Below are 27,032 nucleotides of genomic sequence, written 5' to 3' on the forward strand. Positions count from 1 at the left end.
GTGAAAGAGTCCGTGAAAAGTTACACGGTGGAATCAGAGAGGGTATCACCATAGCTGAGTGCTTGGCTGATGGCTTGGATTGTTTGGGGACTCTGTGACCTCTACCTTTGTAGAATGTTTGATGGTAAAGTTGGGAATCTCAAGCCTCTTCCAGAGTTATCTGAGAAAAATGAGCATCTGAAACTTCCTAACACCAATTGAAAACCCTTTTGTTAGTATATCGTTTACCCTTCGAGATTTTGTTAGAAATTTTATGCTACTATTAAAAATACTTGATGCATTTGGTACTTATGAGTAAACTTTCCTTTCTTACCCTTAGCTATTTTCATCTGTCACTTTTGAAACCGTTGAAGAAAGTAAGGTAAGACCATTAATTCAACAAATCCTAACTTCCAGAGAGCAAAAGTAGGAATGCCTACCATCTAAATCTAGGGGCTTTTTTATAGGTAGAGGGGTTAGTAAAGGCAGGAGATGGTCCTGTGATACAGTGTTTTGTACCAGAGATACCCTGAGGCAAAAACAGTGAACGTGCAGATTCATGGTGACTATAAATGTCAGTCCATTAAACTCCCACATTGTGAAAACTGATTGTGAATTTGCCTCTGAAGGAAATATTTTGTGTGATTCTATGCAGCATCTGTAAATTTTACTAAAAGTGGCTCCAGGTTTGTTGAATGTGTCTTCCCAGGCCCCCAGAACCCGGGCAGTGAGGAATGTGAGGAGACATGCTTGTTCCTCCATCATCAAGACATGTCGTGACTACCCCCAGCTCGTACTGGTAAGTTGCTGAACTCCAACCAGGTAGCCACTGAGACCTGTTGAGTTTAGTTACATTCTTCTGTAAATCCAGCCCTAATTATACCTCACATAAAGAGAAAAGTAGGACATGTAGCTTTGCATCAAATAAGTATTCCTGAGTTGGTGCCTTTTTCCTCTCCACCATAGCAGTGGAATAAAAAATGCAGTATAATCCCTCAGAATGAGTAGTTCTTTTCCATGTAGATAACCAAGTTTTTCCCGTCAATGTACACATCTTTCCTGTGTGCCAAATGGTGTGCCTAATCTTGAGAGAAGCCAGATGCAAATCCCAACTTTTTGGAGGGTTTCTGTAGGTAATTCAGCACTATTCCAGATTAGAAATTAACCCAAAATTTCCTCTGTGAATACACAGCAGTTACATGTCTTCCTAACATACATAAACCAGGTAATCTTTGTCTGTGAATACTATAAAATTGAAATAGAAAAAAAGATCTGTTGTTTTCACAGTTGTGGTATGGGAAAGTACAATCACCCAAAATATCCAAGACAAGAACCACCTTCTGCCTAAATTGCCTTGCTTGTTCAGGCAAAAGAAGAATGTTATAACTAAATTACTAAGTGACAGTCTTATAGGCCTGACCTTCCTAGGAATGCCTTGATTCTCTCTCCACCTTCCTTGAGTGACCCACCTCTCCTTAAAAATCAAACCTTCACCATCTTCGGGTTTTTTTTCTTTGTAATCTGCAGCCCAATTTTGACATGCTTTATAACCATGTGAAGCAACTCCTCTCCAATGAGTTACTCTTGACACAAATGGAGAAGTGTGCCCTCATGGAAGCCCTGGTTCTCATTAGCAACCAATTCAAGAGCTACGAGCGTCAGAAGGTGTTCCTAGAGGAGCTGATGGCACCAGTGGCCAGCATCTGGCTTTCTGAAGACATGCACAGGTAGAGGGGAGCCTTCGCCCCAGAGCCTCACTGCACTGGAGCACCCGTTCTGTATTTGAGGAGCTATGGCCAGGGTGGCAGTGTCAGGATCTCAAGGTGTGATGGCCCCATCAGTGACATCCGAAGTTCTCCAAATTCAATCTTTTATTCTAGTCGCAGAAAATACCACCTTGAGTTCCGAGGTGTAGGGAAAGAAAGGAAAGAAATGAGTAAAGATGGGTAGTATGGTCGGGAGGCCACAGAGTACCAGCAGTGTGTACACTGCAGCACCTGCCCGTGCAGAGACGTGAGAACAGCCAGGAGGGCCCCACAAAGTAGGCGTCGCACAGACACTGTGCCCATGTAGCGTTCTCAAGCCTGCCTCCTTTTTGCTAATGACATTCAGAAGTGGGAAGAGAAGTTGCAGCCTTCAAATGACAGCTGACAGTATGATTAAATTCCTCTCACCATAACAACTGCTCTTTGGGTCCAAATAACCATAGCTTATTAGCTTTTGTGGAAGAAACCGTCTGTGCTTCAAATCACGGTGTGACTCGTCTTTCCCACTCCAACCTTCAGAGTGCTGTCAGATGTTGATGCTTTTATTGCCTATGTGGGCGCTGATCGGAAGAGCTGTGACCCAGGCCCGGAGGATCCCTGTGGTCTGAACCGCGCACGAGTGAGTAAGCCTCTCCTGGGAATGGGAAGCTGCAGTGGCCACAGGCAGGAGTAGGGTGTCACCATTTGTAGAGTCTCTTACAGATTTATGTTTTTGCTGTGTGCGTGAGAAATCTGGGAGTGTCCACTTACCTAAGCTTCTCCTTTCTTTTTTTCTTTAGTCTTGAATTCTTGAGTTAGTTCCCACAGCAGAGCAGATGGTTTTTTCTTTGAAGTCGTTATTTTGGCTTTAGGGGTCCCTAAGTAGCTCCGAAGACCAAAGATGTAATGAGGAATTGGGTCAGCAATGGGAGTCCTTCCTGCCACTGCTATCTGGCATATAGCATCCTAAAGATGATCTGATTTGCAAACCTGAGGTTCTTCAGTTCTGTGCTATTCACAGAAGCATTGTTCCTGGCTCCAGTATGGCAAGTAGTAGGTTGGTTCAGAGTACCATAAGTGAGGATTAGGGCAAGAGCTGTCAGGGCCCAACCTGGAGGGTTCAAGGTCAGCCTAGAACAAGACGAAATGTTGGAGGTCTAAACACTTGGTTGTAAAGCCATATCTGGGCCACCTGTTAAACTGAAATCCTGCAAGAGGGTCACTGCAGCCCTGGGAAGGACAGCCTCATGTAAAGGAAACTTCTAGAATCTACCACTGGTTCTGAAGATGGCAATGAAAGGACCGCTCTTAGACTGACCCTAAAAGAAGGGACAGGATGGGGCGGGGTCCTTTCCTTCTCTCTGGCCTCTGGTATCACATTTGCCGTAACCTTGCATATGTGTAATAACACTTGCTTTTTCTTTCTCTTTGTGTTTACCTTTTATTTTACGTTTTTCTGTAGATGAGCTTTTGTGTATATAGCATTCTGGGTGTTGTGAAACGAACTTGCTGGCCCACTGACCTAGAAGAGGCCAAAGCTGGGGGATTCGTGGTGGGTTATACGCCCAGTGGAAATCCAATCTTCCGTAACCCCTGCACGGAACAGATTCTGAAACTTCTTGACAATTTGCTTGCCCTTATAAGGTGAGTTGGAATAATGGTTTTTCTGTTTTATTTTTTTTACCTTAAGCATCTCAAAAGCGTGATCTGTTTATATTTCTTCAGATCACGGTGGTTAGTAAATGAGGGATTAGTTCTTGTTTCTTTCTTGACTGGGGTCTCTAAAAATAACACAAGCCCTCACTTACATGTCTTGCGTTCCAAGGGAACACATGGCAGCCGATCCCAAAATGGCTTTTCTCACTTGAAGCCTCTTTTCTATGTTCCTCTCCTACTTCCTTACACTTATCCCTGCCTTTTACTTTAGGTTTTATTTGTCCAAATTTTTGCCACTAAAGTAGCTGTTCATTGGGAGCTTTCTTGGTGGTGCTTCCGAGTGGTATTCAAATGAGCTCATCTGAATAACGACTCTGCCCTCAAATGGACCAAACATGCAGTGGCTGATCATGCCCAAGGAAGGCAGGGCGCATGTTCCACCTTAGTTTCCTAGGTCTTAAATTCTCAAAGCTGAGTCCTCAGACCAGCAGCATCAGCAGTCATCTAAGAGCTTGTTTGAGATGCAGAATCGGGACCCCACCCCAGACATATTAAGTCCGAATCTGCATTTTAACAAGATCTCTGGCTAGTTTAAGCTTACATTAAAAGTTCAGAGTCCTTGTTACAAATCACATGAGCTAATGCATTCAAGTGGACGTGGGCCAAGCCTAGGCTTGTTGGTTACCTGAAGTATGTTTGATGATTCAGGGACACGCTACAGAGAAAAGTAGGCAGTGGCTAGCATTCAGTTCTCACTGGCCAAAGCGCAGTTCGATTCTTTTTTATTTCATTTAATTTTTTTTAAGGATTTTATTCATTTATTTTGAGAGAGTGAGAGAGAGAGCACACAAGCAGGAGGAGGGACAGAAAGAAAGGCAGACACAGCCTCTGTGTGGAGCAGGGAGCCCAGTGCGGGGCAAAGGCAGACGCTTAACTGACTGAGCCACCCAGGCGACCCTCGGTTCTTTTTTATGTCTCAGAGTATATCTGAGTTAACAGGTTAGAGCTCTGTTCCAGTGGTTTTGGCCTCTTACCCAGGGTGGAAGAGCAGCACCTCAACTGGGCGCACCAAATTACTCATGTCCCCGGGACGCTGTACTAGCAGCAGACTCCCTAGACCATAAGCTTAAGAATCAGAGGGTTTAAGTTAAGCTTGACCAAATTGGAGAGCTGGAGTGTCTGAAAGTGGTCATTAGGGATCTGTCTGTGGAAATAGGCCTTATTTTGTTCTGATTTCAAAAGGAAAAAAGACATTTCAGTAAAGAAGTATAGCTTTCATATTGAGAGGGTAGTAAAATATTTAGTCAAGAAAAGGTTTGCTTCCATATTGATGTTTTGAAAACCGAAAGGTTCTTCTGTAGCTTAGAGAAGTGAAAGTGATGGAGTCAGGTAGCAACATCCTCATCAACTGGGTCTTTCTGGCTTGTGGCCAGAGTCCATGTGGTGGGAACCCAGACCTGGAAAGAAGGTTTATTCTTGTTTGGGAGAGACCACAAAAGTAGTATGATTGTCATCTTGATTCTTTTCGAAGGATTCAGTGTTTCTGGAAAACCCCAAAGTCAATCAGAAGATATTTTGAGAAATTTGACTCTTTGAGTAAAGTGCATCTGGAGCTATTAGGGTTTTGTCTTGTTTTTGTAGTAACTTATATCTTGAAGTATACTGTAAGGGCACAAATAGATCTAAGGTAAGGAAAGGACAGGAATTAAGAGGGCTTGTAGCTGAATTTTCACAAAGCAGACACATCCCTGCGATCAGCACCCAGACAACAAACAACCTTAGCAAACACCTCTTTTCAAGTCATAACCTGCCCCTCAGGGGTAACCACCATTCTGACCTTTCAACATTTTGCCCAGTTTTCTGAGTTTTGATAAATGGAGTCAGGAGCGTGTATCTTCGGGTCTGGCTTCTCCTGCTCAGCAGTGTTTGGGAGAGTCTGAGCTATTGCGTGGAGTTGTGGTTGGTTCATTCACATTGCTGGCATGGCAGTCTGTTGTATAATTACCCTGTCACTTATTTATTCATTTAGAATTGGTGGACTTTTCGGTAGTTTCCAGCATTTTGCTGTTACAAATAGTGCAGTCGTGCTGCTGTTAGCATTCTTGTGAATGTCTTCTGGGGTATACGTCATTTCTGTTGGGTTGGAATAGAATCCTGTACGTAAGAGGAAAATTCCTGGTTCATAAGGTATGCATATTTTCCGTTCTCTAGGTAGAACCAAAGAGTTTCCTAAAGTGGTGTAGTATTTTACATTCCCACCAGTTGGGTATTGGAGCTGTGAGTTTTAACTCCTTGTCGATAGTCTGATAACACAAGCCATCTGTGGCTGGCTATCAAGCACTTGAAATGTGACTAGTCTGAATTGAGATAAGTTATAAAATACACACCAGATTTTGAAAACATAGTACAAAAAAGGAATATAAAATATCTTTTTAAAATATCTTAATAATTTTTTATATTGATGTTGAAATGATGTGGAGGTTTTTTTGGGTTTTTTGTTTTTGGTGCTTTGGGTAAATAGAATTAATCTGACCTGTTTCTTTTTGCTTTTTTAATTTGGCTGGCTAGAAAATTTTATTTTATTTATTTATTTGTTTTTTAAAAGATTTTATTAATTGAGAGGGAGAGAGAGAGCGCGCAAGCACGTGCACAGGAGCAGGGGGAGGGGCAAAGGGAGAAGCAGACTTCCTGCTGAGCAGGGAGTCTGATGTAGGACTTGATCCCAGGACCCGGAGCTCATGAAGGCAGACACTGAAGGCAGACGCTTAACTTACTGAGCCACCCAGGAGCCCCTGGCTAGAAAATTTTAATTGGCTTATGTGGCTTACATTATATTTCTGTTGGATAATGTTGTTCCTGATTGGTCAGATGGAGGACAGATGTGGGGAGCAGAACTCGGGTTCTTGGGATACCTGGGTGGCTCAGTCGTTAAGTGTCTGCCTTGCCTTCGGCTCAGGGCTTGATCCCGGCGTTCTGGAATCGAGCTCCGCATCAGGTTCCTCCTCTGGGAGCCTGCTTCTTCCTCTCCCACTCCCCCTGCTTGTGTTCCCTCTCTCTCTGGCTGTCTCTCCCTCTCTCTGTCAAATAAATAAATAAAAATCTTAAAAAAAAAAAAAGAAAAGAACTCGGGTTCTCAAAAGGTGCATTGTCTGTTTAGAATGATAACAGCTTTTCTGTTAACTTGAGGTTTGTTACCTTGTATCTATATGTTCTCTATATATTTTATTAAAATCTTTATATGTGTGAACTGTTGTTTAGCGTAGTGATTATAATCTTAGCCGATGATACTGAGAATATTTCACATAGGTTCAGATCATACAAAACTTAAAACTTTTATTACCTGGTTGTCTTTTTCTTTGCCAAGCAATAACTAGTTTTCTCTTAATGTGGAAGCCCAGAATCCTGGCTTCCAAGTGCGTCAGGAAAGGTGATATTTCAGGAACCTAAACATTTCTAGGGGGTGTAGATGTCCCTGCTATACGAGCACCTGACTGGAAATCAGAGATACCGAAGCAAAATATACTGAGTCCTCCTGCCACTGCTTGTGAGTTAGACATACAGCCCCCAGGATACCACCGTCTTCCTGAGCAGGAGAAGGGGAGACCAATAAGGAATACAAGATTCTGTTGTAGTGTTGGGGATGTTTGACAACGGATGCATTGGTAATCTCTGTTTTTTAAATTATATCTTGAGGTCACAGTCACACTTAAAGGATTAAAAAAGAAAAAGATAGCTTGTCTGTTCCCTGTCAGACTTAAGACTGAATTTCTTCCCAGGAAGAACTGATTTTATCAGCGATCACTTCATAGTATTAGCCATCTTCCCAAACCACCAATACAGACTTAAATTAGAAACTAAAAAGATGGCAAATCACAGTTTTCAAAGTAAGTAACACCTTTTACCAATTCTTGGGCTCCACACAGAAGTAGGTAAAGGCAAAGGCAGAGTTTCGGACGGCCTCGCAGAACAGGAGCACACTGAATCCAGCGGCGTGGTGAAGCGCTTATACGCCATGACGAGTGGGATTTCCCCCGGGGTTGTAAGAGTAGTTCAGCATACGAAAATAAACGAGTGTAATACTCCTCCATATTCATAGAACAAAGGAAAAAACCCACATGATCATCTTAATTGACACAGAAAAGGCATTTGACAAAATCTAAATTTCACACCCTTTGACGATGAGTGGAAGAGAACTTGCTCAACATGATAAATGATTCTTATGAAAACTCCGTAGCTTATATCCTACTCTGGTGAAAGATGGAGAGCTTTCCTCCTATCATCAGGAACATGACAGGGATGCCCCCTTCCACTGCTGTTCGACATATTCAGCCATAAGAAGGAATGAAGTATTGTTAACGTGCTATAACGTAGGAGAAGCTCAAAACCATTATGCTAAGGGCAAGATGCCAGACACACAAGGCCGCATGTTGTATGACTCCACTTAGTGAGATATCCAGAATAGATAAATCCATAGAGAGAGTAAATTGGTGGCTGCCAGGGGCTGGGGGAAGGGAGAAATGGAGATTAACCGCTACTACTTAACTGTTCCTACTTAATGGTTATGGGGAGGGGGGTGCAGAGGGTGTGACCTGCCCTTGGCCCCTATCATTCCTTGCTCTGAAACTTCCCTGAAGTTTCACATATTAAAAGTTGAGGGGCGCCTGGGTGGCTTAGTCAATTAATCATCTGCCTTCAGCTCAGGTCATGATCCCAAGGTCCTGGGATCAAGTCCCAAGGCGGGCTCCCTGCTCAGCGGGGAGTCAGCTGCTCCCTCTCCCCCAGCTTGTGTGCTTGCATGTGTGCACGCACACTCTCTCTTTCTCTGTCTCTCTCAAATAAATCTTTTGTTTTTTTAAAAGTTGAGCTGCTGGTTGCACAACATCATGACATCTTAAACAGTGCTGGATTGTATATACTTTTGTTTTAAGATTATTTATTTGAGATTTTCTCAAATCTCAGCCATTTTCTAAGGTTGCTTTATTTTATTTTATTTTTATTTTTTTTTTTTTAAAGATTTTATTTATTCAACAGAGATAGAGACAGCCAGCGAGAGAGGGAACACAAGCAGGGGGAGTGGGAGAGGAAGAAGCAGGCTCATAGCGGAAGAGCCTGATGTGGGGCTCGATCCCATAACGTCGGGATCACGCCCTGAGCCGAAGGCAGACGCTTAACCGCTGTGCCACCCAGGCGCCCCTCTAAGGTTGCTTTATTTTAATACCAAAACTAGACTTAACATTTCTTCAGTAAACATCAGTTCTTAATGTAAAGCATTCTTTTAAGAACCACATGAAATCATTGCTCTGAAAACCCTTTGTAAGCCATAGGGTGGCAAGCAGGTCTTTGATGTCCGCATTAAATAACTTTCAGGAGCATTGAGAAGGGAGCAGTTAACTCTGATGGAGAGAATGGAGGGTCAGGTAACAATGGAGTTGAAGCCTGAAGGTTTAATGGGCAATTGAGGCAAAGAAGAGGAAAGGTGAGGGGAACAGCATGAGCAAAGGTGAGCAAGAGGATGGCACACTTAGAAACAAGGCGGCTGGTACGCACATATGTACAGTGGGGTCATAGCCCTCCTCCTGTATCAAGGCAGGGCTAGAGAAGACTGCGTCCTAAGCTGTGGCCATGTGGTCATTCTTTAATTTATCGGAGTTTCCTGAGCCTGAGTGTGGCCTAGAGTCACTAAGCCGTGGGCATGGACACACAGTAATAGCATTGTTGAATTGCTGCTTGATGCACTGTGCTCCCAAGGCTGTGCTCATTTCCTGGAAGGGGGACTAACATAGAAGACTCTCCTTTTTTTTTTTCTTTTTAAGATTTTATTTTTAAGTAATTCATATCTGATGTGGGGCTCGAACTTACAACCTCGAGATCAAGAGTCATAGGCACTACCGACTGAGCCCACCAGGCACCCCCAGAAAAGTGTCCATCTCAAAATCAGTGGCAACCACATGAGCTGCAGCTACTCAAGAAAGTAACAACCTTACTTGAGTTTCCTTTTTCTCACCTGTTACATGGGGAGAATACAACTCACCAACCCCAGAAGATTGTTGTGAATGAGAGAAAACTTGGAGGGGTGCCTCAACAAGGCGTTGGTTCGTACCACATCCTCATGTTAGCAAACGCTTTATGTGGTAACAGAACATTCCAAAGCACTAGAACCCAGGTCAGGGAACTTAACACAGCCTTTTGGAATCTCAGTGGGCTGGGGGGAGGGCAGAGGAAGAGGGGGAGAGAGAGAATCTTTTTTTTTTTTTTTTTAATTACTCTATTCATTATTTGACAGAGCACAGGTAGGCAGAGCAGCAGGCAGAGGGAGATCAGGCTCGCTGGTGAGCAGAGAGCTGGACACGTGACTTCATCCCAGGACCCTGGGATCGTGGCCTGAGCAGAAGGCAGACCCTTAACCAACTGAGCCACCCAGGTGCCAAGATGGAGAGAGAGAGAGAATCTTAAAGACCCTGAGATCATGACCTAAGCCAAAATTAAGAGTCAGATACCTAACCAACGGAACCACCCAGGCGCTCCTAAACAAAGACTTTTTTTTTTAAAGGTTTTATTTATTAGAGCAAGAACACAAGTGGGGGGAGGGGCAGAAGGAGAGAGAGAGGCTCCCTGCTCGGGAGCCCAATCCAGGGCTCAATCCCAGGACCCTGGGATCATGACCTGAGCCTCAAGGCAGGCACTTAACCAACTGAGCCATCCAGGCGCCCCTGGACAAAGACTTTAAAACAGCGGTCTTTAAAGATGCTCAAAGAACTAAAGGAAGGTACGGAGAAAGTCAAGAAACCAATGTTAACAAAATGGAAATATCAATAAAGGAATAGAAAACCTAAAAGGAAACCAAAAAGAAATTCTTTAGCTGAAAAGTATAATAACTGAAATGAAAAATTCACTACAGGGATTCAAAGGCAGATTTCCACAGCAGAAGAGAGAAAGAGAAAGTTCCTGGCTGCCTCAGTCAGAGGAGCATGTGATTCTTGATCTTGGGGTTGTGAGTTCAAGCCCCCCATTGGGTATAGAGATTACTAAAAATAAATTAGTTTTTTAAAAAGTCAAGATGGGACAGTGGAAATTAATGAGGCTGAGGAACAGGCAAAAAAAGATGGAAGAGAAGGTAACACGGCCTAAGGCATACGTGGTCACTATCAAGCAGACGCTAATAAGAGTTGTGGGAGTGCACTGTTGTGGGAATATAAAATGGGACAGCTGCTGCAGAAAACAGTTGGACAGTTCCTCAAAAACCTAAACATAAAAATACGTGATCCAGCAGTTCCAGTTCTGGGTTCTCAAAAGAATTGAAAGGGCCTCAGAGAGTTATTTCTACACTCAAGTTCATAGCAACATTATTCATACTAGCTAAAACGTGGAAGCAGGGGCGCCTGGCTGGCTCAGTCAGTAGAGCATACGACTCTTGATCTCGGGGTTGTAAATTTGAGCCATACATTGGGTGTAGAGATTACTTAAAAATAAAATCTTAAAAAAAAAAGTGGAAGCAACCCAAGTGTCCATCGATGGACGAACATATTTACATACAGTAGAATATCTTTCAGCCTTTAAAAGGAAGAAAATTCTTCAATATGCCACACCATGGATGAACCTTGAGGACATTGTGCTATGTGATGTCAGCCGGTCACCGAAGGAGAGATCCTGTATGATTCTCCTTACACAAGATGCTGAATATGGTCAGAATCCGAAAGTTAGGAAGTATGGTGGTTGCCAGGAGCTGGGGGAGTGAGGAATGGGAAGATACTGTTTAATACATACAGAGTTTCAGTTTAATAAAACAAAAAATAGGGGGGTGGATAGTGGTGATGGTTGCGCAACAGTCTTGAGTGTATTTAGTACCACTGAACTGTACACTTAAAAGTGATAAATTCTATGTTGCATGTATTTTACCACAATGGAAAAAACGGGGGGCATAAAGTCCTTTGGAAATATCGGTATAAGCGGGTCAGGCCACAAACCAGAAGACATTTGCAGCACGTAAGTTACAAAACACCAGTATCCAGCCATTCTGCGTGTTTCCACCATAGAGTAACTCACACATGCACACGAGAACTCTGCAGAAAAGCTCACTGCTAGGAGAGGAGACAGACTTATTAGCCCTCAGGGAGCTGGGGAGATAAACTAGAATTAATTAAGTGGCATCCTAAAAGTTGAAATGGTTGTACTGAGCGTATATGGTTAGATTTAAAAAACAGTGTTGAATATTTTTTTAATTTCAATAAGCGTGGTCTAAAGTGATCTGTTGCAGCGTGCATCTTAAATACTTAACCTTTCTGGTGTCTCTTATATTTTCTAACTCTATGTTTGAAATGTTTTATAATTAACTTTTAAAATCAAAATAGGTAGTTCGGCTCTCTGACTATAGATTGTTCAGTGGTGCCATTGTCATGGGCAAAAGAGGGGCTGACAGCTGTGGATGGCAGGTAGCTCAGGTCCCTAGTCATTGCTCCTTAGTCCTACACAGCCAGTGACAGCTCAGGTAAGGCATTTTGGTCTTCTGTTGGGAGCTGTGACTGTTCTTCCAGGAGGCAGAAGCCAGTGTCAGAGCATCATAGGGTCCAGGCTCTTAGAATGAAGACCAGACATCTGAAAGTGGGGGCATTTCATTCCCTGCTCTGTTCCTGTCTGTGAAAGCACAGTGCCTCTGACCTTTCCTCCTGTCTCACCGGCAGTCTGCAAACTGGGAGTGCCCAGTTTAAAAGAATTTCCCTTTTGGGGCGCCTGCGTGGCTCAGTCAGTTGAGCCTCAGGTCACGATCTTCCGGTCACGATCCTCAGGGTCGTGGGATCGAGCCCTTCATTGGGTCATGATCCTCAGGGTCGTGGGATCGAGCCCTCCATTGGGTCATGATCCTCAGGGTCGTGGGATCGAGCCCTTCGTTGGGCCCTGCACTGGGTGTGGAGTCTGCTTGGGATTCTCTGTCTCCATGTCCCTCTGCCCCTCGCCCCACTCTCGTGCATGGCGTGTGCAGGCTCTCTCTCCCTCTCTTTAAGTCAGTTTTTTGTTGTTTTTTTTTTAAAGAATTTCCCTGTCTGGCTTTAGATTGTGATACTATCAGCCGTCTCAGGATTTGCTTCCCATCTTGATTGCATTTAGGTGTCGAATACTATATCGCCTAATAGTTTATTCCCGTGTCCGGGGAAGCATTTAGAAATTTGTACCTTATTTTCTTTCCCCCGCGGGGAGTAGTGTTGACCGGAAGATCCATCTGTGTGGATATGTAGTATCACTGAATTACAGGGTGAAACCCATTCTTTCTTTCTGCAGCAGACTAGGAAAAGCTCACATAGCGTCCTTGTTTCTTACAGAACTCACAATACTTTATATGCACCAGAAATGCTGGCCAAGATGTCAGAGCCTTTCACAAAGGCTCTGGATATGCTTGAAGCGGAGAAATCTGCGATTTTAGGTAGGAAATCTAACCTTTTTTTCCTCGAAGTTTACCTTACCTCCAGTGGACTCCAGCAGCTTCCGCATGCCCGTGTCATCGTCCCCTCCTCCTCGCCCAGCTCCCTGTCAGCCGCCCGTTTTTCTGCGGAGTTCCTGCAGGGTCTCTAGGACAAGTGCACGTACTTGATTGTCTTGGGTCTTCAGAGGCAGTTGCTCCCCTCTGCCACCTTCCTCTGCACCACGTTAACCCCTCCAGGTAGAGGTGTGTGCCAGAGCCTTTTGATTATAAATAAACCACGGTTTTTTGACTGAAGAATATTAGCAAACTTTCCTGGTTTCACATATGAAAGAAAACCATTAAGTCAGTTAAGCTCTTAAATAAATAAATCTTAAAAGCAGTTAAGCTCAAATAGCTTTAATTAACAAACATATATATGTGTATATATATATTTATGTATTCCAAAATTTTAAAGGGATAGATTCTAAACCATGTTTCCCAGTTGTTACCTTGATTCAAATGTTGCTTTAAATCATTTATCCCATTAACAAATAACTACGCAGTTGTGTGATATGTGCTGGGAAGGGAAGTGGCCATGTGTTTATTGGGAAACCTCACCCATGTTGGAGAGGAGTCAGAAGACTGCCCCCTAGTGGAGACAGTCTGAAGGATAAGTAGGAGGGAGCTCCTCAGGTTGGGAGCAAGAAAAGGTGTTGAGCCTTCTGGGCAAACAGAATGGCAGGTGCAGGATGCTGCGGCATGCAGGGAAGAGCTCGGTATATCCGGGGAGTAGAGGGGTGACTCGCGCGGCTGGAAAACAGAGCGAGACAGTGGTTAGAAGTTAGAGCCAGAGACATCCAGAGTTGTCTAAACCTTGTGCCCATCTCTGGAGCTTTATGCTGGCTCACCATCACAGTGCCTGCAGGATCTCTTCGTTCCCAGCCATAGCCTCTGCCTGGACCTGGCTGTGATTAAGCAGGCCAGTGAGCATTCCTCACCTCTGACATTCATGAAAAGAAGGGTGTCAGTTGGCCTTTCCGGAGCTCATGTCTGTCTGACTCGGCCTACGTGGTCCTGGGCCTTTTCCTTTATCATCACTGCATTAAAGTTCCCCATTACAGAAAATAATAACAATAGAACTTCCGAGAAATGTCTTGGAATTACTGTAAAAAGTAGGTGTTGCTTTACCACCCGTTCCCGCTCCCCCTCCCCCACCCAGTCATTCAGTTATTCAAATTAAGCTGGGGTTCCCGCTATAGAAAGAGATGGTCGCCCAAAACGTACTAGAATGGGCAAACAGTTCCCTCTGTCAGCTTCAGCCATGAGCAGGACTTGAAATAAAAACTGCCTCTGATGAGAAATCTGGATCTTTTGGCTCTTACAGATCTCTTACACTGTGATAAGCGGGTTTCATTACGATCTGCTTTACATGTTGGGCTTCTGCATAAAATGTTGCTTGAAAAAGAAGTTCCACAGCTTAAAAAGGCGGGGGGGGGAGCATCCCCGGTGCTTTATGGAGAGACCATTTTGGTGTAAGAGTCCCATCTGGAGAAACCCAGGCAGAACGTCGGAGCGCCCATGTCTCGTCTGAAGCCCTGGGCACGAAGTGGCTTCCCCCTTTCCCTACCAAAACTGCTGTAGCAGTCACCTCGAGGGGCGCTCTTAGCGCCTCCCTCTGGTAGAAGACACGGCCAGCACTTGTCACTGCCGCCCCCAAACCACATCTGCCTGCCGTCGGGTGTTGGCAGCAGAATCGCGTGTCCCTGACCCATCTTCCCCTGTAGGCTTACCTCAGCCCCTCTTGGAACTGAACGACTCTCCTGTCTACAAAACGGTCTTGGAAAGAATGCAGCGTTTCTTCTGCACCCTCTATGAAAACTGGTAAGGAACCAATGCTGTTCCTCCCTATTCTCTTTTTAGACCCGCATAATATAAGAGTGCCGTGGATAGGCCTTCTGATGTAGAATTCTAGTGTACAGGTAAGAGGAGGCAAAAATTTGGCAGGAAACCAGTGATTCTGGTGTCACACCTAAATGAATTGGCTGGCTTTCTTGCATTTGCTTTTTTATGATTGTCCTGTGTGTCTCGGTCTTAACCATGGCTTGAGATTTTATGCCTAACTTGTCTGCTTCCATGTCATAAAATGCTGAGACCCCAGTATAAGATACAGTGAGCGGGGCTGCATTTTCTCAGAGCCCTCACTAAGCTGCTTTGAATGGGACTCTGGAGGCCGCTAGCCAGACTTTGTCTTCGGGTCCTGGTTGTAGGATGGGGAGGTGACTGGCCCTCCCGTAGCCCACCACACTCAGACATTGTCCTCACTGAAGGCCGCTGTTGATCTTAGGTGCCAACATCTGTCTTTAAAAAGATGCTAAATGTACTATCAAGTTCCCTTAAAGGTGGGTGGGGAGTGTGTTCCTCATTAAGCCGAAGTTCTCTTACAAACCAACTGCAGTTGCTTTTCTAGCTGAGAAGTCTTAGCGTGGGCTGGAAATTCCTGGGGCGTTCGGGGCCGGCAGTGACCGATGTGGGATTTGCCACTGGCCGTGATTTTCCCTTACAGTTTCCACATCCTCGGGAAGGCAGGTCCTTCCATGCAGCAGGACTTCTACAGCGTGGAGCACCTTGCTACGCAGCTCCTCAGCTCGGCCTTCGTCAACCTGAACAACATTCCCGACTACCGACTCAGACCCATGCTTCATATCCTTTCCAAAGTCCCTAGAGAACCCAGAGGGCCGCAAGATCGGAGACGGAAGCGGCTGTCAGACTCAGAGGAGGCGGAGCTGGGCAGTGTCGGGTAGCAGCGTGTGACAGCCGCATTAAGCGGACCAGAAGATGGTTGTCAATGGCAGGAAAAACGGGGGTGGGGGGTCTTGAAAGTGTTCTCCTTACGGGTAAATCTTGACCGTCCCACTTCTTGGAAATAGGAAAGATAAAGGTGTTTGGGTTTTTTGTTTTTTTTAATCTCTTTTCTGTGTCCTGTCAGGTGCTTCCTCATACTTCATTCTCATTTTTTTTTTTTTATGTTTTTGAGAGTAACTTTCTTCCCTGAAGTTACAAGGAGAGTGGTAAAGGGGGAGTGTTCCTCCTCTTTTTTTTCCTTCTGGGCAAATAAGTGCCTGTAATGTGCAGCCTAGTACCCATTCCTCAATAGCCCGGGGCTTTTGGAAAAGAGCTTGAAAATTTTTGCCTTTTTTTTAAAAGATTTTATTTCTTTGAGAGAGAGCGCAGGTGGAGGGAAGGAGCAGAGTGAGAGGGAGAAGCAGGCTCCCTGGGATCATGACCTGAGCCTGAGCCGAGGGCAGATGCTTCACCGACTGAGCCACCCAGGAGCCCCAGATTTTGGCCTGTTAACACAGAATGTCCTCGGCATCTTGCAGGTGCTTTGGGGGTTGACTCTGCCCATGGGGATATCCTGCTGCATGGCAGGAGAGCGGTGCCTTAGAATGAGAGGGGTCTGTGCTCCTGTGCTAAAACTTCTTAACCTGCCGCGCCATGGGTCTTTGTGAAGCCTCTGGTGCTCTTCTGTCCCCCGGAGCACTACGGAGCCCTGGTGTCTCCAATCCTTGGACCTCTTTTCACCTACCTCCACATGGTAAGAGATTGGTCAGAAAGGGGAGCAAAGAGGACCCTTAGGCAGGTTGGCCTCTCATGAGTCTTGCAAGTCAGGGGTTCCTGAAAGCGCTGTCTCCTGGCCCTGCCCGGAGGGCCGTGCGGCAGTCCCATGCCAGCAGGCTTTGCTTGCTGCCGTGGATGGAGCACCCCCCTCCCCCAAGAACTAACCTGACTCAGTTGCCCATGAAGCCCTGCAGACTCCAGTTCTGCTCCTGACCTCCTGTTAACTGAGGAGAGGTGGTCAAGGGAGTGCCTCCCCTGGGTCTTTCCCTGACTGGGATCAAGCAGGAGGACCAGCTGGGTGGACAACGGTGTCCAGAGAGACCTGGGAATTCGACAGTATCGTTGATTCTTTCCAAGCATAGGGAACCCTGTCCCCGTCATGGGTGCAGGAAAAGTTCTAGAAACCACATCTGGTGGTTTAACCTTGTGGGGTCTCTGAAGGCTCTGTCATTGAGATCTGGACTCATCCTCAGCTAATTCTGATCATGAAGTGTTCCAGCCTCCTCCCCACTATTAGCATTATTTCCCTTTTGTTTTCCCAGAGGCTTTCCCAGAAATGGCAAGTCATCAACCAGCGGAGCCTGCTGTGGTAAGGAGCATCTCTTCTCTTGGTGGAAGCGCTGCCGTTCAGGGCTGGAAAGCAGCAGGTTGTGGTCGTTCTCAGCCTGGATGCTAGATTGCTTGTCTGTGACCGTTGGGCATACTCTGGCCAAGCCTTCATGGGCGGTATCTTCAGCTGCCTGAGGAGGGTGCCGAGACATCCTACCCACTTTGGATTTTGAACCAGTACCTCTGTAGCCACCTGGATATAGTCCAGTAATAAGGTCTGCCTCGGTGGGTCATTGCTGTCCCGTTCCCAACATTTGTGTGGAATGTAGACCAAAGGAAGCCGGGAGAAGGAAGTGAGCACAGAGGGTCTGGTTAGGGTCACTCTTTTCCTTGTCTTTCCCTCTTTGGCACTCTCATGGAACTTGCCCCTGCTTCTCTGCAGTGGGGAAGATGACACCGCAGATGACAACCCAGAGTCTCAAGAGATGTTAGAGGAACAGCTGGTGAGGATGTTAACCCGAGAAGTCATGGACCTGATCAGTAAGTGGCCTGTGGGACGCAGGGGTAGTAGAGAAGATTTTGTCTGGAAAAAGAACTGGTTGCTCCCCCAATTCCATTAAGGCATGTTTACAGCACTACCGACAGATCGATTAAGAAATAATGAACTAGATAGAAACCAGGTAGTCCTTAAATCAACTTAAGGACAGTCTGTGAATTGTAAACTGTATTATATTTGTAAGACCAGAATATCAGGAATGGTCTAAAATAGGAGAAATTTAGATTAATGGTAGGAGTAACGTCTTAGTTTTGTCAAAATAGGGAAGATTTTTAAAACTTGGTCCTGAAGGTGGCTAATTTTCTTTTTTCTTTTTTGGTCGTTTCATTTGTTTGAGATCCATAGTAGACCAAGGATGTATCAGCCATTCTCTCCTGGTCACTTACTCTCAGAAAATTCTGTCATTTCCCTCTAGTTTAATGGAACTTAAAGGGGGACCAGAGCAGTCTGGTCAGCCACCTCCTCTGTTTCTGCTGGTGAAGGTGGTTTTGTGCCTGGACAGTGCCCCACCTTCCCCCATCTTCATCTGCCCAGAAGACTGTTCGGGATTTATTGGCCAGAGGTGGCTGTTGTCTGGTGGCAGAAAACCCAGTAACCCCACTTTCTTGCTTTAGCGGTGTGCTGTGTTTCAAAGAAAAGTGCTGACCACGGTACTGCTCCCCCTACAGATGGAGACGGTAAGTGAGCCTGCTGTGTGGCCCTCCGGAGGTCTGCCCTTAGACTCCTAAATCTTTTTTCCTTTTTTCAAGATTTTATTTATTTGACAGAGACACAGTGAGAGAGGGAACACAAGCAGAGGGAGTGGGAGAGGGAGAAGCAGCCTCCCTGCTGAGCAGGGAGCCCGATGTGGGGCTCGATCCCAGGACCCTGGGATCATGACCTGAGCTGAAGGAGATGCTTAACAACTGAGCCATCCAGGCGCCCCTAGACTCCTAAATCTTGTCCCTTCTGTAGCCAGGTCAGTTCGTGCAGAAACGGTTTCCCCGGCAGTCTGCGCTGGCGGAGATGTCCACCTTGCTTTTCTCTTGGCTGCCTCTCTTGCTGTGTTCCTCCAGCGTACTCTCACCAGACAGCCTTTGCCCTTGCTGTTTCCTCGACTAGAATAATGTTTCTCCCAACTATATCCGTGGCGTGTCCCCTTGCCTCATGCACATGTCACCTCTGAAAGGTCTTCCATAACCAACTTAGAAAACCTAGCCACCCCAGCCAGCCATTCCATGTTCTTCCTTTGTTTTGCTTTTCTTCGTAGCACTTAACACTGCCTGACTTTATTTTACTTCATGTGTTACCTGTCTCCCTCACTGGGATGTGAACTCCCAGCAGGGAAGGCACTTGCCTTTTCCTGTTACATCCCCAGGAACGAAGTCAGGGCCTGCTACAGTGGGGTCTTCAAATACTTCAACCACAAAAGATCCTCAGTGTTTGCAGCTTTTTAAGTAACTGTTGAGAGAAGGTCTTATTTCCCACTGTTTTTCAAACTGCAGCCAGATGCATCTCTAGACCTGCCATGGGCAGGGGTCTGCACCCTCTCAGGCAGCTGGGGGGCTGTCCCAGGACTGCTGATCCACCAGTCAGCCTGGGGTACTCCTGTTTCCCTTTCTCGCTGGCTTGCTCTTCTCTGTTCTGAAAGGATGGAGCCTAACATTCTGCTCTCTGCTTACAGATGAAGAGATGATGGCCACAGAGGTGGCCCCCTCCACCATGACGGAGCTTACAGACCTGGGCAGATGTCTGATGAATCATGAGGTAGGTGCAGGGGGCAGGGCAGGTTTTTCTGCTTTCCTGGTATGGCACCGGCTTCCACTTTTCTCAACCTATGATGCCAGCAGAGAATTCTTCTGGGTAATGCCGCTTTATGTGGGTTAAGTTCCTGGTTCCTAGAGACCTCAGAAAACAGTGGGAGAGGTCAAGGTGTCTCCCATGCCAGCATGGGCAAAGGCTTTCAGAAAAACACGGGCACATTGTGGTGTTTAGTGCCTCCCCCCACTCCCCGGGCCAGAACTTGGTCTCTTTACACATAGGTTTTCTCTTCTGTATGGGTTGTTTTTTCTTCTTTTTGACTGCCTGATACACAGAGGAAATAAGCTCGTCTTCAGTAGCTGCTTTTATCATGCTCCTGTTTACCTATGAGAACTCCAGCTCCTCGTGCATAGGCCTACTCAGAAAATTGTGTTTATTTTCTTATTGTAATCCTTCATCCTTTCCTGCTAGGATGTTTGTACGGCGCTATTAATTACAGCCTTCAATTCCCTTGCCTGGAAGGATACCCTGTCCTGCCAGAGGACGACCACCCAGCTCTGCTGGCCTCTGCTCAAACAAGTATGGTTATTCACCCCTTCTCCTCACCCCTTATGAGAGGCTGGGGTCATGAGGATTGAATCGGTTGGAAGAATCGGGTTGCTGGGGCTCTCCGAGGGTACCCCTTTGGCCCTAAGCACAGCTGTGTCTCCAGGTGCTGTCAGGGACACTGCTTGCAGATGCCGTCACGTGGCTTTTCACCAGCGTGCTGAAGGGCTTACAGACGCACGGGCAGCACGATGGCTGCATGGCTTCCCTGGTGCACCTGGCCTTCCAGATCTACGAGGCGCTGGTGAGTCAGACAGCGCGGAGGCAGGGTGCGCTGCAGCTTCAGCCCTCGGGGCCTGCTCCCCGGAGGTTGGGCCGTCACAGAAGTAGGCAGCTGCCAGCTTGCTGTTGCCGCCCCGAGACGTGGGTGTGGCGGGGTACGGGGCAGGTGGCAGGGCCCAGGCTTCACCATCGCGTGGTTTTATATATGCCCACTCCACAGCGTCCCAGGTACCTGGAGATAAGAGCTGTGATGGAGCAGATCCCGGACATACAGAAGGACTCTCTGGACCAGTTTGACTGCAAGCTGTTGAACCCCTCTCTGCAGAAAGTGGCTGACAAGCGCCGCAAGGACCAGTTCAAACGCCTCATTGCCGGCTGCATCGGGGTAGGTCACACGCCTCCCCAGTCTCCCAACCGGCTTGACCCACCCTTGTGGTCTTAGACCATGTGTCTGTGCAGACCAGAGACCAGCTAGAGTCTTGATCTTTCAAACAACCCACTCGCTGCTCGGGGCCAGCATCAATTCTTCTCATTTGTTTTCTACAGAAACCCTTGGGAGAGCAGTTCCGAAAAGAAGTTCACATTAAGAATCTTCCCTCACTTTTCAAAAAAACAAAGCCAATGCTGGAGACAGAGGTGCTGGACAACGAGGAGGGTGGCCTGGCCACCATCTTTGAACCCTGAATCAAACTTTTGGGCATTCTTCCTCGGCCTTTATTGTCATCTCTTCTTCCCCTTCGTAGCTGATCTCTAGGCCCCTCTCCACTGCCACCTCACTTTGCACCACTGTCAGCCTGGAGAGAGATCGAGGTCTGGAGCTGGAGAGAGGGGGCCCGATGCAGGGCAGGGCAGAAGTAACGATACCTAAGGTATCGGGAAAGGGAGTTTGTGCTCACACCATTCTGTCTAGATCTCCCAGCTGTCTCCCATTCTACTTGGAGTTTCAACTTTCCAAGAAAGAAAAGCTAGAGCAGACTGGCCCTACTCCCCAAGCCCTCCTGCCCCCATGTAGCCATACACCTGTGTAGAGCGGTAACTCGGGGTGCTAACACACAGCACTGCAGCTAGCCAGGCTTGCACAGGGGCTCGGTCCACACTGCTTGCACCAGAGTTCCTCCTGGGCCACTGCAAGTCCCACAGAGCCCCCTTAACAGCTGGGCTGGCAGAGAACCTTCCCTGTCCCCCAGGGGCATGTCTGGGCCAGGTACTAAGTGCTGAACTGAATGTGACCAGTTCCCTCTGTGTTTTGAGCAAGAATCTGGTCACCTGATGGGATCCCCGGTACAGGCTGCCGCCAAGCTCTGGACACCATGTTGAGGGTTGTACCATCAGGGACCAGGGCTGGGCCAGGGTCTGGAGTGCTTTCTGACATCCCCTTAGAGCTCACACGTATTCCATGCACAGTCCCTCAGCGTGGTTTCTGCAGCCCAGGATCCACTCAGGCATAAGAGCCACAGTACCCTATCTGGTGTCATGTGATGCCGTTGGCATCAGAGGATAATGCAGACCAGCTAGGCTGTGTCTGTGACGAGCAGCTAGCAAAGCTGCTGGTCTCTTCTCGGACTAGTTGGGTCCAGGTGCCTTCAAAAATCTCATGGTCTTTCAGGTCCCTGGTCACTTCTCTCCTGGACCATTTCCAAAAGAACAGAACATATGCCTTCCTGTCACAACCTGTGTTGTGAGGCTCCACTTTGTCCTAAAGGTCACTCGTTTGGCCCTGTAAGCAGAGAAGACATGAATGCAGGACCCTAGCCTTGAGTCACTGCTGGCCATAGACAGCCTTAATCCATACAGAAACCATACAGAGTGTCTGCGTTCCGTGGGAGGCCGCCTGTCACCCGTGCAGCCACTGACACGAGAGTTGCGGTGAGGACTAAGCGCCACGCCTGGGCTACAGCTGCAGCTGCGAGCTGGTGGCACCCGGCCAAGGTTGGAGAGGCGGACCTGGGGAAACAGGACTTGGGGGTCCTGTGGAGCAGCTTCTGTGGCACAGATGTGCCCCATGCCCTCTTCCTGAGTGGTGCTTTGGGCTGCTTCCCGTCGACAGTGAAGGCCATCTCAGCAGGTTTCCAGCAAACTCGGTGGCTGCCTGCTCCTCTGTGGTTGGGCTTGGAGGGCATAGCTGTATTTATTGTGCTGTAATATTTTTAACATCCTGTGACTTCATGCTAGAAGTTTTCTATTGTTTATAGAACCTTTTGTAGAAACATTAACTCCAAAGCACATCTGCATGTCAGTAAAGATCTCGGTTTCATACAGAAAGGGCCCCATCTGCCTTTTTCAAACCAGTGACGTCTAGTGTCACTGCTCACGAGCGTCCTGCCAAGGGGACGGGACGGGTAGAGCTGTGATTGATGGACCAGCTTTCTCGGACATTATGCCAGCCAGAAAAAGAGTTCTATTCCTGAGAGACCTAAACCAGGCAGCCAGCCTGTACCACCCTCCCAGTGTTCTCCATGGCTGCGGGCTGGACTCTGAGAAACTGTCCAAAGGGAACTACTGCTGTTCCTTGTGTGACTTTTTTCAGATCTTATTTTTAAATAATTTCTACACCCAATGTGGGGCTTGAGTTTACAATCCTGAGATGAAAAGTCACCTGCTCCTAAGCCGGAGCCAGCCAGGCCCCCACCGTGTGTGACACTTGATAGCAGTGTGAGTTAATGGCTGCGGACCACCCTTTTTCCTCAGAGACATCCTGTGATAATCTAGGAAATGGTAAAGGGCACAGTATTTTGGGGTGGTCTGGTTGAGCCCCCAGAAACCACCTCAATTTGGCATTTCTCTTAAGGCTTCAGAGGGACTTGGCCCTGACCTCCACTGACACCTGAACCCTGTGTTCCCAAGGGCTAAATAATGCCAAACCTCTTCTGAGGTGAGGCCCCCTATTTTGGGGCTAAAACTCAGGAAGTAATTTCTGACAAAGGAATTTTTATTTGGTTGTGGATTTATTTACATGAAGGCCTCACAATGGCACAAGGTCACGTTTTGTGGCACATTCAACAAAACGTATTGACTGAAAATAAGGATAGAATTGTCCCAGAAAACCCAGGACCTCCAGTCACACTGGACTCTGTAGCAGTCCTGTGAGGGCAGGTCAGGACCCAAAATCCTGCGCTTGGCTCAGGAGCATAGGCAGCCCAGCCATGCCAAGAAGTCCGGGGCAAACCTCAGTCCATCGGAACTGCGTCTAGTTCATCCAGGAACCGCCGGCACTTCCCCATCAGTACCTTGATGGCTTCACTCACTAGCACGTCTGGGGGCAACACCCCTGTTGACTCGACAGAGACTGGGAAGCAAAGAGACCCCTGAGCCCGGGGGTGGGCTTGCACCAGCTCCCATACTACGACGTCACTGTCCCTGCCAGCTTCCAACCGAGACTCCAAGGAAGCTGCGGCACCAAGCACTCCCGCCCTGCCCTCTGCCCCCCAGCCCGACACTCACAGATGTAGTGATCGCGAACCCGAGCAAGTCGTACGACCTTCTTTAGCTTCTCGTTCCGGAACACTTCCCTGCTGAAGGTATCTAGCCGGGGATTGGCAACTCTGGCCACCTTTTTACCTGATGAAAACAAACCATGTTCTAAATACACGAGCCCCGAGCTTTTCTTTCTGCTACCTTCACAGAAAATATACTTTAGGCCCCGACCTGAATGCGTGGCATCCCTATCGTCCTACCTTGGACTTCCTGCACTTCAATGACCCCAGGTGAGAAGCACCGGCTCAGCTCCTCCGCTGCCTCCCCTTCCACGGGCTCAAGCAGGGTGATATCTGGCAGGAGCCTGTAACTGGCTGTTGCCACAGGTGAAAACTTGGCATGGTCTTTGCCTGGAGGGAAGACCGAAATCAGAGCCTGTGGGGAAACCTTCACGTTACAAGCCCCTAACAGCAGAGGCCCACTGGCTTTCTGGTTGTCAGGACCTCTCGGCCGAGCTCCTTAGTCACACCTTGCCCCACGGTGATCACACTACCCTCCAGCCCCAGGCAGCCCACAGGGTTCTCACCAATGCCCTTGACACAGTGCATGAGTAGGTCAATCTCCTGGCCAGGCCGCAGCTGGGCAATGAGGATATCATCGTGCACCGGCCTGATAGCGCCCTCTGGGAAGAGGTCAGCCTGATTCCCCAGGGGCACCCATGTCATGTGCCTGGTGTAGACTGGAGAAAGCAGCACATCAGGAAAACCCCAGTCCTTAAAACTAGCGTCAGCAAGAGGTGGGCCTTCTTGCTTCCCCTACCACTACTCACCTTTGTGGTTCACATAGAGTTCGTTGGGGTCGGAGGAATCTTTAGCGGCATGGGGGTTCCGCGTGCACCTGACCTGAAGCCGGAACTGCAGAGTATCTATCTCTGTGCCTTCTTCATCTCCTGAACAAAAGACGGCAGTGGCAGTTCTTAAAGAACAACTGAACATTCGGGGGCCGGGCACTATACTGCGGGCATTAATCTACATTTGTCATTTACTCCTCTGGACAAATCTCAGAAGGCCAAGGGCAAGTGTCCACACAAATCCCAACAACGGATGTCCCAAAACATTAGTAACTTGCTTACGGTCATACAGTAGTCAGTCCAGGATTTGAACAGAGGCAGTATGACTCTAGAATCAACTTCTCAGAAGAGAGCTGTTCCCACTTTGCCACAATTTCATTTTCTCAAACACTGACCTTGGTTCCGATACTCAAAAAGACGGGGATCAGCATGAATGGGAATGAGCCCCAAACGATGAGCAAGGATCTCATCCTGAACAATGGATGTGTTGTTGTACACCAGGACCTTTTCCACAGCCATGGTTGGCACCTGCCAAAAAAAACCCAGAATCTTTCACCTACAGAGATCCTACAGACTCCCCACTTACTCCCACCTCCTGGCATAGGGAGGACCTCCTCCTAGGAGAATGCTTGATGAAAAGTTTATGAGGAATGAGCAGGAGGAACGCTCAGTAAAACTGCAAGAACACTAAAGGAAAGGGGCAACTTGAGAATTCTCCAAGTAAGGTGACGGCACAGTTTCCCACGCCAACTCCGCCCTTGCCACTATGCCCACTGATAAATACCTCAGCTAATAAAATGCGTCGAAAAGCATTGGCGATGGCTGCATCAATTCCCACCATGTCGAACTCCAATGAGTTTTCATCCAGGTGCACCACATCCACACGGAAATTCTGCAGGGACAGGAAACCCACTAAATGAAGCCTGCTCTCTGTGGAGTCAATACCCTCCTTCTGGATATTCCCCGCCCAACCCCAGTGTTCTCGCTCACCCAAGAACCTCCCTTTGGCCATATGTTCCTCACAGATGTTCCTTTCTCCCCCAGTCCTTCATTAGTTTCTTGAAAAATTTCTCTGTTTTTACCCTCTATTCATGTAAAACCCTCTGTAATATGGCCTCCAGCCAGACCATCCACAGAGACTACTCTACTAGAGAACAGGCTTCCATACTGCTTCATCTGGTTGACACTACTCAATCCTTACCTTCCTAGACTCCTCTGTTGCGTTCAGCATTGACAGAATCCCTCCATTTTCAAACTCTGCCTTGGTTTTTAAGCACCAATCTTCTGGTTCTCTTCCTTCTCCTGAATCCTCCTAAATTCACTATCTTCTACCCACTCCATAAACGTCACTATTTCCCAGGTTTTTGTCTCTCTCCAAAGTGACCTCGATCACACCCGTGCTTTTAACAATTATAAATACTAAAAGCTTCCAAATTTATCTCACTTCTGATCTCGTTTCAAACACACGTTCTACTAGCCTGCTAGATTTCTCCACATACAGGAAACTTAATGCAGCATCATTCCCCTTCCCCAGACCTATTTCTCATCAGTAAATGGCACCACCATCCATTAAAGCAGTTCCTCAAGCTAGGCCATTTTACACTCCCTTCTCACAGCTGACATCAAAGCAATCACCAAATTTGCCTTCTATCTCCCCTTTGCTCTATTTCGCTGATTATAATCTTAGTTCTTGCCTTCAACCTCCGCTCCTCTATGCCATCCTGTCACAAATCTGACTGCCCTATTTGATCTTTGATTCATTCTCTCCCAGCCATTAAGGCTGCAAATCAGGTCACATCTGCTTCACAGCTCTTCCAAAGCTCCCTATCACCTACAGTGTCTAAGATGCACTTCGATCTTGCCTACGGCTCATGCTAGCACTTTACATTCTAACAATAATAAACTGCTTGGACATTCCCAGAACAGTTCACAAAGCCTTTATAATTTAGCTTCTAGTCTTAGTTACCCCTCACCCTTCCCTGTTCTCATATTTTACTCATCGTTCAGGGCTCAATTCAGATGTCATCTCCCTCAGGAAGTAAATCTTCCATACCCCTGCCCCGCTTTCCATTCGAGAGTAAGTGCCTCTGTGGGATCACCCCACCCGATTGTCCTCATCGCTACCAACCACCTTTACCACTTACACTGAAATCATTTATGCGCGCTTTCCAACAAGATTAAACAGCTTGTTCGTCGAACAGAGCAGAAACCGTGTACACGGAGCTCCTAACACGTTGCTCAATAAACGATTTATGAACCGAGCGAACCCCAAGGGCTGCTTCCAAGACACAGGCTGCTCAAATCACAAGGTCCGTTCCTAATACCCTCTCGAGCGGCACCCACCTTCTCGAAGCGGTCTTGGTCCCAGGCATCATCATAGCCCGCATAATTACCGGGAAAGTCTGTGGTATGAACCTAGAGCAAAAAGAGACGAGTCTGTCTGCGAAGGGGCAGGCAGGGAAAGTCCGCCCCAACTCCGATCCCAACTCATCCCTGTTCCACTCTCTTTTCTCTTCCCGAGCTCAAGGCCACAGGCTTACATTGCGAACCCCAAACTCCCCTAGAACCACGCGAGTCCGCATCTCTTGCACCGCCTGGGCTGCCGCCATCTTCAACCCCTCCACGTGACTAAGGCAGCAAACTGGCGCGTGCGTCCCAGCCGCCCTCCTCCGTCTCCGCGGCAACGCACCGCCTCCCGGATTC

At 47.4% G+C, this 27,032-nt stretch overlaps 2 protein-coding genes across 5 annotated transcripts in view; one reads left to right on the top strand and one right to left on the bottom strand.

Moving 5' to 3' along the window:
- XPO5 (exportin 5) overlaps positions 1-22,327 on the top strand; it is a 45,423-nt gene extending 23,096 nt beyond the window's left edge. For both annotated transcript variants that reach the window (XM_045801254.2, XM_045801262.2), the window contains 17 exons: positions 320-361; positions 689-778; positions 1,507-1,706; positions 2,265-2,364; positions 3,187-3,368; positions 12,695-12,795; positions 14,559-14,655; positions 15,338-15,474; positions 16,272-16,369; positions 16,935-16,981; positions 17,384-17,481; positions 18,112-18,174; positions 19,161-19,243; positions 19,709-19,816; positions 19,950-20,087; positions 20,286-20,450; positions 20,612-22,327. In XM_045801254.2, coding sequence (XP_045657210.1) covers positions 320-361; positions 689-778; positions 1,507-1,706; positions 2,265-2,364; positions 3,187-3,368; positions 12,695-12,795; positions 14,559-14,655; positions 15,338-15,474; positions 16,272-16,369; positions 16,935-16,981; positions 17,384-17,481; positions 18,112-18,174; positions 19,161-19,243; positions 19,709-19,816; positions 19,950-20,087; positions 20,286-20,450; positions 20,612-20,749 — 1,887 coding nt within the window. In that variant the 3' untranslated portion in view covers positions 20,750-22,327. The remainder of the gene's footprint in view (positions 1-319; positions 362-688; positions 779-1,506; positions 1,707-2,264; positions 2,365-3,186; positions 3,369-12,694; positions 12,796-14,558; positions 14,656-15,337; positions 15,475-16,271; positions 16,370-16,934; positions 16,982-17,383; positions 17,482-18,111; positions 18,175-19,160; positions 19,244-19,708; positions 19,817-19,949; positions 20,088-20,285; positions 20,451-20,611) is intronic.
- POLR1C (RNA polymerase I and III subunit C) lies at positions 6,697-26,987 on the bottom strand. 3 transcript variants are annotated; one of them, XR_015722291.1, is made up of 10 exons: positions 26,870-26,987; positions 26,673-26,744; positions 25,114-25,221; positions 24,725-24,857; positions 24,309-24,428; positions 24,066-24,218; positions 23,740-23,889; positions 23,507-23,623; positions 12,836-13,584; positions 6,697-7,462 (listed from the first exon to the last, which is right to left on the bottom strand). XR_015722291.1 is itself a non-coding variant. In XM_045801329.2 (9 exons), the coding sequence occupies exons 1-9, from the start codon at positions 26,936-26,938 to the stop codon at positions 23,233-23,235; spliced, it is 1,041 nt and encodes a 346-aa protein (XP_045657285.1). In that variant the 5' UTR covers positions 26,939-26,987; the 3' UTR covers positions 22,992-23,232. The 3 variants fall into 3 exon arrangements, 1 of the variants encoding a protein (XP_045657285.1); XR_015722290.1 differs by having other exon boundaries at positions 6,697-11,103; XM_045801329.2 differs by lacking the exons at positions 6,697-7,462; positions 12,836-13,584 and adding an exon at positions 22,992-23,351.
- Between the last annotated feature and the right edge of the window lie 45 nt (positions 26,988-27,032).

The sequence above is a fragment of the Ursus americanus genome, chromosome 29 (genome assembly GCF_024610735.1).
Source record: "Ursus americanus isolate L20-20 chromosome 29, mUrsAme1.1.p, whole genome shotgun sequence".
Taxonomy (NCBI): domain Eukaryota; kingdom Metazoa; phylum Chordata; class Mammalia; order Carnivora; family Ursidae; genus Ursus; species Ursus americanus.